At 55.8% G+C, this 11,193-nt stretch overlaps 1 protein-coding gene across 1 annotated transcript; it reads left to right on the forward strand.

Annotated features, from left to right (window-relative positions):
* Window positions 1-8,883: 8,883 nt before the first annotated feature.
* Window positions 8,884-10,689, forward strand: KLHDC7B (kelch domain containing 7B). The gene has a single exon (XM_065924554.1). The coding sequence runs from the start codon at window positions 8,899-8,901 to the stop codon at window positions 10,687-10,689; it is 1,791 nt and encodes a 596-aa protein (XP_065780626.1). The 5' UTR covers window positions 8,884-8,898.
* Window positions 10,690-11,193: the final 504 nt, after the last annotated feature.

Below are 11,193 nucleotides of genomic sequence, written 5' to 3' on the forward strand. Positions count from 1 at the left end.
AGTCCCTTGGAATGCAAGGAGATCCAACCATTCCATCCTAAAGGAGATCAGTCCTGGGTGTTCATTGGAGGGACTGATGCTGAAGCTGAAACTCCAATACTTTGGCCACCTGATGCGAAGAGTTGACTCATTGGAAAAGACCCTGATGCTGGGAGGGATTGGGGGGCAGGAGGAGAAGGCAACGACAGGGGATGAGACGGCTGGATGGCATCACTGACTCGATGGACATGAGTTTGAGTAAACTCCGGGAGTTGGTGATGGAGAGGGAGGCCTGGCGTGCTGCAGTTCATGGGATCGCAAAGAGTCGGACATGACTGAGTGACTGAACTGAACTGAACTGAGTGCAGCACTTTCACAGCATCATCTTTCAGGATTTGAAATAGCTCAGTTGGAATCACCTCCACTAGCTTTGTTTGTAGTGATGCTTCCTAAGGCCCACTTGACTTTGCACTCAAGATATCTAGGCTCTAGGTGAGTGATCATACCATCATTGTTATCTGGGCCATGAAGATCTTTTTTGTATAGTTCTTCTGTGTATTCTTGCCACCTTTTAATATCTTCTGCTCCTGTTAGGTCCATACCATTTCTGTCCTTTATTTTTGCCCATCTTTGCATGAAATGTTCCCTTGGTATCTTTAATTTTCTTGAAGAGATGTCTAGTCTTTCCCATTCAATTGTTTTCCTCTATTTCTTTGCATTGATCACTTAGGAAGGCTTTCTTATCGCTCCTTGCTATTCTTTGTAACTCTGCATTCAAATGGATATATCTTTCCTTTTCTCCTTTTGCCTTTAGCTTGCCTTTGCCTTTAGCTTCTCTTCTTTTCTCAGCTATTTGTAAGACCTCGTCAGACAACCATTTTGCCTTCTTGCGTTTCTTCTTCTTGGAGATGGTCTTGATCACTGCCTCCTGTACAATGTTACAAACCTCTGTCCGTAGTTCTTCAGGCACTCTGTCTACAGATTTAGTCCCTTGAACCTATTTGTCACTGCTACTGTATAATTGTAAGGGATTTGATTTAGATCATACCTGAATGTTCTAGTGGTTTACCCTACTAGAACGGTTCTATGAAGACCTACAAGACCTAGAACTAACACCAAAAAAAGATGTCCTTTTCATTATAGGGGACTGGAATGCAAAAGTAGGAAGTCAAGAGACACCCGGAGTAACAGGCAATTTTGGCCTTGGTGTACAAAATGAAGCAGGGCAAAGGCTAACAGAGTTTTGCCAAGAGAACGCACTGGTCATAGCAAACACCCTCTTCCAAAAACACAAGAGAAGACTACACATGGACATCATTAAATGGTCAACACCGAAATCAGATTGACTATAGTCTTTGTAGCAGAAGATGGAAAAACTCTATACAGTCAGCAAAATCACGACCAGCAGCTGACTGTGGCTCAGATCATGAGCTCCTTATTGCCAAATTCAGACTGAAATTGAAGAAAGTAGGGAAAACCACTAGACCATTCAGGTATGACCTGGATCAAATCCCTTACAATCATACAGTGGAAGTTACAAATGGATTCAAGAGATTAGATCTGATAGACAGAGTGCCTGAAGAATTATGGATGGAGGTTCTCGACATTGTACAGAAGGTGTGTTCAGAACCAGTCCTAAGAAAAAGAGCTGAAGTATACTGATTTACAGTATTGTGGTAGTTTCGGGTGTGCACAAGGTTATTTAGTTATACCGATGTGTGTATACATGTTTTTCAGATTCTTTCCCCTTAGTGGTTATTACAAAATACTGAGCATAGTTTTACATGCTATACAGTTGTTCAGTTGTTCAGTCTTGTCTGACTCTTTGCAGCCCTGTAGACTGCAGCACGCCAGGCTTCCCTGTCCACCACAAGCTCCTGGAGCTTGCTTAAACTCACGTCCATTGAGTTGGTGATGCCATCCAACCATCTTGTCCTCTGTCGTCCCCTTCTCCTGACTTCAATCTTTCCCAACATCAGGGTCTTTTCTAGTGAGTCGTCTCCTCGGATCAGGTGGCCAAAGTATGGGAGCTTCAGCTTTAGCATCAGTCCTTCCAATGAATATTCCGGGTTGATCTCCTTTAGGAGCGACTGGTCTGATTTCCTTGCAGTGCTATACAGCAGGTCCTTTTTGTCTAGTTAAGTCTGAATTGGAATATAATTGCTCTACTGTGTTGTGTTAGCTTTTTGTTGTGTAACATTGTGCATCAGCCATATGTATACATACATCCCTCCCTTTGAGCTGCCCTTTGAGTGATATGGGATATCACTCAGTCATAAAAAGGGATGAAACTGGGTTAGTTGATAGGTACAGCTGCTTATCTATTTTATGTATAGTAGTGTGTATATATTACCCCTAACTCCTAATCCCCCCCTTCCCCTTTGGTACCTGGAAGTTTCTCTATCGATGAATCTATTTCTATTTCATATGTAAATTCATTTGCATCATTTTTAAGTAAAGATTCCATATATGAGCAAAGTCATATGACATTTGCCTTTCTCTGTGTGGTTTACTTCACTTAGTATTGTCATCTCTAGGTCCACCCATTTTTTTTTTTTTTTGGCTATGTTGCACAGCTCTCAGGATTCCAGTTCCTTGACAAGGGCCACAGCATGAAAGCGCCAATTCCTAACCACCATTCCACAAGGGAACGCCTTAGGTTCATCCACGTTACTGCAAATCACATTATTTTTTTCATTTTATGACTCAGTAGTATTCCATTGCATTGTACCACATCTTTCTGATCCATCTCTCTGTCAATGAACATTTCGGCTGCGTCCATGTCTTGGCTGCTGTAAATTGTGCTGCCATGAACAGTTTTGCTGTTTAGTCACTAAGTCGTGTCTGACTCTTTTGTGACCCGAAGAACTGTAGCCCACCAGGCTGCTCTGTCCCAGGGACTTCCCAGGCAAGTGTACTGGAGTGGGTTGCCACTTCCTTCTCCAGGATATCTTCCTGACCCACGGGAAGAATCTGCATCTTTTATATCGGCAGGTGGATTCTTTACCACTGAGCCACCTGGGAAGCCTGCCATGAACATCAGAAGTGAAGTGAAGTGAAGTGATAGTTGCTTAGTCACATCTGACTCTTTGTGACCCCATGAACTGTAGCCCACCAGGCTCCTCTTCCCACGGGATTCTCCAGGCAAGAATACTGGAGTGGGTTGCCATTCCCTTCTCCAGGGGACCTTCCCGACCCCGGGGTCGAACCCAAGCCTCCCGCACTGCAGGTGAATTCTTTACCGTCTGAGCCACCGGGGGAGCCCTATGAACATCAGGCTGCTTGTATATTTTTGATTTAGAGTTTTCTTCAGATATACGTCCGGGGGTGGGATTGCAGGATCATATGATAGCTCTATTTTTGGTTTTTTAAGGAAGCTCCATACTTTTCTCCATAGTGGCTGCATGAATTTACACTCCCATCAACAGCGTAGGAGGGTTCTCTCTTCTCACCCTCCCCAGTATTTATCGCTTGTGGACTTTTTTTTAAGACTTATTTATTTATATCTGGCAGCTCTGGGTCTGCAGTGGCTCTCTCTCATTGTGAGGCTGCTCTTTGTCACGGTGCTCGGGCTTCTCTCTGTCGTGGCTTCTGTTGCTGCGGAGCAGGGCTCAGTAGTTGTGGCGAATGGGCTTAGTTGCTCTGCATCACATGGGATCTTCCTGGGTCAGGGACTGAACCCATGTACCTTGCCTTGGTAGGCAGGTTCTTAACCACTGGACTGTCAGGGAAGCCTTACTTATGGACTTTTTGACGGTGGCCATTCTGATCAGTGTTGCACTTCTATACACTAACAACAAACTCTCAGAAAGAGAAATTAGGGAAACAACCCCATTTATCACTGCATCAAAGAGAGTAAGATACCTGGGAGTAGCCCCCTGGTGGCTCAGATGGTAAAGGGTCTGCCTGCAGTGCAGGAGACCCGGGTTTGATCACTGGGTTGGGAAGATCCCCTGGAGAAGGAAATGGCAACCCACTGCAATATTCTTGCCTGGGAAATCCCACGGATGGAGGAGCCTGACAGGTACAGTCCATGGGGTCGCAAAGAGTCGGACATGACTGAGCGACTTCACTTTCATTTTCAAGGAGGCAAAAGACCTGTACTGTGAAAACTAGAAGATATTGATGAAAGAAATTAAAGTTGACAGAAACAGATGGAAAGATATGTGTTCTTGATTAGAAGAATTAATATTGGTAAAATGACAACACCACCCAAGGCAATCTACAGATTCAGTGCAATCCCTATCAAATACTAATGGCATTTTTTTTTTTTTTCAGACTTGGAAAAAAAAATCTGTGTGGAAACATGTTCTCTTCATCACTCTCATACTGTTGAATGCTTATGTGCTTGATTTTTTTCCATTACAAATAACATTGTTACCTTTTTTTTTTTGCATAAACATTTCTCCACTCAGATGGATTCCTTAAGAGGTATACCCTGTTGGGTATGACTGTTAAATCTGAGATTTATATTTTTGAAGCCTTAAGTGCTATTCTAGATTTATCTATAGGTATATACTCTTAACATAAACATATATGATATTACGGGTTTCCAGGTGGCACTAGTGTTAAAGAACCTGCCTGCCAATTAGGGCAGATAAGAGACACAGGTTCTATCCCTGGGTTGGGAAGATCCCCTGGAGAAGGGAATGGCAGCCCACTTCAGTATTCTTGCCTAGAGAATCCCATGGACAGAGGAGCCTGGCAGGCAATGGTCTATTGGGTCACAAAGCGTCAGAAACAACTTAGCACGCATGCATGCATATAAAATTCTTTGTTTTATGTAATTTCTGATTAAACAATCATTCTTGACTTTAAAAAATTCCAGTAATAGAAAAATCCTACATTCAGTGGAGTTTGCTGCTCTCGACTATCTTATTTGTATTAGCCGTCCATTTGTAGTTGGCTCTCCAGTGGAGTTATGTCTTTATCTCACTAGGCTTTCCTCTAGCACACGTTTCAGAAAGGCACCGTGTGATTCTGTGCAGGGCGCCATCCAGCGCAGTCAGGGCTCAGTGACCCAGCAGTAGGGGATCTTCCTGGGCGCTGCTATGGATCAGCTCACATGTGGATGGATTTCCCCACTTCCCAGGCCCTCAGTGTCCACTGGTCATGGGTGCTGGCAGGCAGATGACTGCCTCCATCCCTGTTTTGTGTCATTTCTGAGGAAACAGGATCTCTGGGTCCATAGGTCCAAGTCCCTCTATTCCTTGGAGGGACTAGGTCAGGGGTCCTGCCCCAGAGGCGATGAGGAACAGAGCTCTAAGGAGGCCACTACACGCCAGACTTGCCCGGGGCCCATTTCCTCGATCTTTATTTTTACCTTGATGGGAATCTGTGCTATTTAAGCCACGATGGCACAACCAGAACAGTTACACGTCACAATTCCTGTGGGTGACCCCGTGTGCTTCTGAAGTTCTGTCACCTTTCCAGCAGTGCCACATTTTTACTCTCTCTGGAAAGATAAGAAGGCAATACTTCCACCGTTTGGAAGGTGGCACGTCTCCAGTCACTTTCCCACCGGGAGTTTCTCCTTGCAGGGCAGGGCTTGCCTCGATCTGGGTTTTGAAAACTCAGGTGTTTCCTTTCCCCAGGGGAGGGGACTGGACCCTTCCTCGGGCTGTGCCTCTGGGACCTGTCCCAGGGCTCAGCACCTCGTGAAGCTGGTGTCCTAAGGCATCCCTGGTGGACAGTCTGCTCTGACCGCAGCCTGGCGCTCAGAGGATGGCACGGTCTTCCGGTGCTGGGTGGAGAGGTGTGGTGGATACTGCATGGCCTGCACTGAGGTGCAGACGGTGGCATCATCTCCATCCTTGCAAGGTCGTTGGACCCCAAACTTAACCCAGACACAGAGCCTGGGGCCAGGACAGAGAATAAGGGTGGCACCCAGAAGACCGTCCCCCCATCTGAGGTCCATCTTAAGGTAGGGCCCCTTCTTCCCTCTGACTATCACTTAATACGCCCAGGGCGGGGAGAGGGTGGAGAGGGCGGGGTGGGGAGGGGGAAGTGAGACACCTGAGGCCCAGCAGGGCCCGGGCAGTGTGCCAGAGACAGGCCTTGGCCCTCTTGCCGCCTGAGTCAGGGAGAGTCCTCTGCCCCCAGCAAAGGAACAAGTGCTTGTCATGAGGCACCTGCCTTTGTCCCAGGAGCTCCAGGCTCTTTCCATGTCTAGCCCCACCTGGCAGCTGTCCTGAGATTTACTCCTTGGCCGAAGAGAGAAACAGGCGGAGGAGACAAGGCTTGTCTCCTGAGCAGTCATGTGCTGCAGGGGGCCTGAGTCCTGGAGAGGAGGGAGGGGCGGGGTGAGAGGAGGCTGGAGAGACCAGGCTGATGGGGCGCTGGCGCCGGAGAGGGGTCCTGGAGGCTCCATGGCTGGCAGAGAGGGGCCTCTGGCAGTCAAGACAGCCCAGAGAACCCAGGAGGCTCTGGGAGGTTGCAATGAGTCAGGCCAACAAAGAGGAAAACACAACTTTTGGATTTTCCAAAACAACGGTCCCATCTCTGAACTCAGGGTGGAGAGGGTCCAGGGGCAGCTGGATGGAGGGAACCAAGAGCCACTCTCCCAAGCACACCTGTCCCCAGAAGCCGGGCGCACCTTCACGCCTGCATCCCACCCCGCTTCCCATCTGCCTGCGGACCAAGCTTGGGAGTCAGGACCCCCACCCCATCCCTCTCCTCAGTGAGACGCCCCACCCACCCCTCCAGAGTGGAACAGTCTTCTCAGGTTTCTGGTAACTTCATCAGGGCCTCATCGTGTTGCTGCAGCTACAGATAACATCTCCCTGTGGGTAACTCTTCCCTGCAGAGCCCCCGAGACTGGCCCAAGCTCAGCGGAGGGACTCGGGGTGAGGGTCTGTTGGGCAGAACGCGTGGCTGGGCTGCCAGGGCAGTGCTGACGGGCACTGCCATCAGCCCCTGGCGCCCCAGAAAGAGGGAGGGGAGGGGGCGGGGCAGGATCCGGGAGGCACAAGCTCCTGGAGCTGCTGGGGGTTGTGCTGACCCCCACTCGGCCCATGCGCTTAAACGGAGGCCCACCCTCCTGGGTCCGCAGCGCGCCCGCGGGCACAGTCTCCTTAGCCAGGCAGCCCTCTGGGCGGGGCACGTCGCGGGCCCATCTGCGCAGCACCCGGGCCACACGGGCCTGAAGCCCCAGTGTTGCGCAGCACGTAGCTCCCAGCCTGCTGCCCGGCGCCTCTCGCTGGGTCGGCGGCCCAGACCATGACCCAGAGCACCTCAGAGGCTGGCGGCCTCGCCTGGGGTTGGGACGGGGACGCGGACGAAGACTGGGAGGGCGCCGCACTGACCCTGCTGGCCCTGGCCGTGGTGGCCGCCACGGCGCTGGCTCTGCACTGGTTTGGCTCCGCGCAGGACCAGGAGGTGGCAGGACCAGCATCCACAGCCCCCTGGCCTTCGCAGGTGGGAGCAGCTGGGCCAGCCCTGCCCCCGAAGCACAAGGTCAGTGGCGCTGTTGAGGGTCACGGCTCAGGGCAGCGGAAGCCAGGCCCTCCAGGACGTGGCCAGGGGAGTCCAGCTGCAGCGGGCGCCCAGGATCAGGAGCCCCTGGGCGGCAGAGGTCTGGTTGCCGCAGCCTCCACTTCCCTTAAGACGCAGGTGGGGGAGGGGGCCGGTGGAGGGGCCTTGGGACGGCCGAGTGGTAACGCCGCTCTGGAAGCCCTCCGACGTAAAGGGCAGGAGGCTCGCAGGTCAGGCTCTGCTCTCCCGGGTGGGGGCAAAGCTGAAGGGTCATCTGCAGCCCTGCTGATACACTTCACCCCCCGGGGTCCTGGCAGAGAAGTGGAGGCGCAGGGAGGGGCAGGGGGTGTCCGAGGCGAGGCCCCCGTCCACAGGGTGGGACGGGACAGCCGCCCCTGGCAACAAGGGCCGGGGTCACCTGCCTCGAGGGGGCAGAGCCCGGGCAGCCGGCGGGGGCAGCTGGACTCAGGACAGAGTGGCCGCCGCCGGCCAAAGCTGCACGCCCTGTCTCTGGGCTCCGTGGTGAGCGTGTGGGATGCTGTGGGTGCAGCCAGCACCCTGCCCGCGGGCTCCGAGGGGCTCCTGTTCCCCCAGGAGCGGCCCCCATTGTGCAGCCTGCAGGCTAGGCCCTTGATGGGTGTCTCAGAGAGGGGGCTTGGGAAAAGCAGCCCCCAAGCTGCCCGAGGCCTAGCTCTGGACTCTGGAGCCACAGCCGGTGAGAACGAGGAGGCTGCGACCCTGGCCCCCAGGGAATCTCAGGGGTCCCCAGCCTCCATGGAAGGCTGGCCCTGGATGAGGAGGGAGGTCCTGGTCACCGGGAGCTTCAGCCAGGCCCCGGGCCCTGTGAGCCTATCACCAGAGGGGCCACAGGGGGGACGCCCCCCCTTGTCCCTAGTGAAGGGGACCACAGAGGCCTGCACTGTGGGACAGGCTGGGGCTAATGGCTCTGGAGATCACTCTTTCTCCAGTTCAGGGCCTGGAGGGACAAAGGAGCAAGGGGGCCACGGCATTAGAGAAGGGAGAGGGTCCCTGCGAGGCCAGGCGCACTGTGGTTCTGCAGACGTTTGTAGCTGCATCTCCTCCCTGAGCCCCTCGGCCACGACCCCGCCATGCACCCCTAAACCCCTCCCACCCCCGGGGCCCCCACCCGCAGCACACGCCCACCCCGGTCTCCTACCTGGAGCCCCAGTTCCTCCGATCTCCTCTCCTTCAGAGTCCTTGCCCCTTGGAGTGAGCCAGAGTCCTGCTGCGGGGTCCTCCTCCCCAGCGCCGCCCCCCGCCCCCCTGACAGGTGCCCCTCCTGCAGCGCCATGTGCTGCCCCCGCCGCGGCCGCAGCCCCTGCACCTGCCGGCGCATCAAGGCTGGCGTCTCAGGAGCCCAGCGCGGTCCTCCGCAAGGACCATCAGCAGAAGCAGTTCCCAACCAGCTGGGGAAACCTTATTTCCATGGTTCTCAGGAGCCACCCCTTCCCCAGGCCAGAGAGGCCCCAAGGGAGAGCCCCGAGGGCCACTCTGCAGGGCCCCGGCCATCTGGGCGCGTCCTCACCCTCTGAGAACAGAAAGTCGGCTGCTCCCCCAGAGGAGGACAGGCATGGCGCAGAGAGGCTGGCCACAAGGGCGGGTTCAGGGTGCCTGGAGGAAGCTGGAGCCCGGCCACAGCAGAGTCGCGCTGAGACCGAGGGGGCTGCCACAGCAGGCCCTCCCTTAGGCCCGAGAGGGGAGAGAACCGAGGAGAAACATCCGGACTCATTGCTGCAGGGAGCCGCAGAGCCCACGGCCCCCTCACCCCCTGAGCAGACCCAGCCTGGCTCTTCACCCTCCCCGGCTACGGGGCGGGAACCCCAGCCAGTCCCGCGGCCCCGGAAACGCAGCTTGTGTGAAATGTCCCAGAGTCCCAAGCAGGAGGCCGGCAGGGCGGCCCCAGGGCAGCATCAAGGATGGGCGCCGGGGGCGGCGTCCCGCCCTTCAGGCCGTGGGCAGGGCCTCGCGGAGAAGCAGGAGGAGGCCCGGAAACTCACGGCGTTTCTGCAGAGGCCGGGAGGCTGGCGGGTGGCTGAGGGGCCCCGAAAGTCCAGGGCCTCCGTGGTGGCTCTGCCGCGATGGCTGGACCTGGGCAGTTGCCTGGAGGCGCTGGCCTTTGCCCAGCAGCATGAGGACCCTGGCTTGGCCCAGGAGACCTATGCCTGGATGAGCGACAATCTGCTTCACGTGCTGAGAGACCCGAGCCTCTACCGGCAGCTGAGTGGGGCTGACCGGGAGCGCATTGTGAGCCTGCGCACTGGCCGCGGCCCCGCGGTGCTGGGGGCCCTGGTGCTGCCCGGCCTCTACGGGGCGAGCCGCTCTGGGCTCACACGGGCCTCCCCTGCGGCGGAGGCTCTCGCGGTGGGGCCCGCGGCCCCGCCTTCCCCCGCATACCTGCACGTGTTCCACCCCCGAGAGAACGCCTGGAGGCTCCTGACCGAGGTGCCTCAGGAGGCCCCGCTGCGTGGCTGCGGCCTCTGCACTCTGCACAACTACCTGTTCCTGGCGGGGGGCATTCGTGGGTCTGGCGCCGAGGCTGTCTGCTCCAACGAGGTGTTCTGCTACAACCCTCTGACCAACATCTGGAGCCAGGTGCGGCCCATGCAGCAGGCGCGCGCCCAGCTCAAACTAGTGGCGCTGGACGGGCTGCTCTACGCCATCGGGGGCGAGTGTCTGTACAGCATGGAGTGCTACGACCCGCGCGCTGACGCCTGGACCTCCCGCGCACCCCTCCCTGAGGGCACCTTCCCCGTGGCTCACGAAGCTGTGGCCTGCCAGGGGGACATCTATGTCACTGGGGGCCATCTCTTCTACCGCCTGCTCAGGTACAGTCCCATGAAGGATGCGTGGGACGAGTGCCCCTACAGTGCCAGCCATCGGCGGTCCAGCGACATGGTGGCTCTGGGGGGCTTCCTGTACCGCTTTGACCTTCTGCGGGGCGTGGGGGCCGCGGTGATGCGCTACAACACCGCGACGAGCTCCTGGAGCCGGGCCGCCTCCCTGCCCCTGCCCGCCCCCGCCCCGCTGCGCTGCGCTGTGCTGGGCAACACGATCTACTGCCTCAACCACCAGGTCACAGCCACCTTCACCGTCTCCGAGGGGACCGCCCAGTTCCAGGCCAAGGAGCTCCAACCTTTCCCCCTGGGGACCAAAGGGGTCCTCTGCCCATTCACCCTGACTCTGCCTGCGGTGGGCCCACTGCAGACTGCCCTCTGACTGGCTGCTCTCCAGGGAGGCCCTGGGGCAGGTCTGACAGGCGGGAGGTGCCCTGGGAGGAGGCTGCGATGCAGAACGTTCTGCTGTTCCTGGGATAACTTTCCTTCTCTGTTCTAGTAAGCCTCCTGACTCCCCCTTCCAGCCCCCCTTCCTCTGTACCTTCTCCACCTCGGAGGCCTGGCCCCCAGCACCTGGGACCTGGTTGCTGGCATCTTACCTCCAGCGGGACCCAAGCTTCTTCCTGTTTAATCCTTCCCTGGCTGCCCAGGGCCTCAGCCCGCTCCCCCATCCGTCCTCCAGGCAGAGCCCCTCTCACAGTAACACCCACTGCCTGACCTGACCTGGGGGCTCCAGGCCAGGCAAGGAGCGCTCAAGGGGGTGAGAAGGGAGACCAGAAGAGTCCCCAGGAAAGCACCCTTGTCTCTGGAACTTTCTGCCTAGCCCAAGGCCTCCGGAGTCTGGCTGGTTCTATCTTGGAACAGCTCTGAAGCCCTCTTTTGTCTA

The sequence above is a fragment of the Muntiacus reevesi genome, chromosome 1, assembly GCF_963930625.1.
Source record: "Muntiacus reevesi chromosome 1, mMunRee1.1, whole genome shotgun sequence".
Taxonomy (NCBI): domain Eukaryota; kingdom Metazoa; phylum Chordata; class Mammalia; order Artiodactyla; family Cervidae; genus Muntiacus; species Muntiacus reevesi.

Excerpts from the sequence above, each read along its gene's own strand:
- KLHDC7B (XM_065924554.1), top strand. The coding sequence starts at position 8,899 with ATGGTTCTCAGGAGCCACCCCTTCCCCAGGCCAGAGAGGCCCCAAGGG.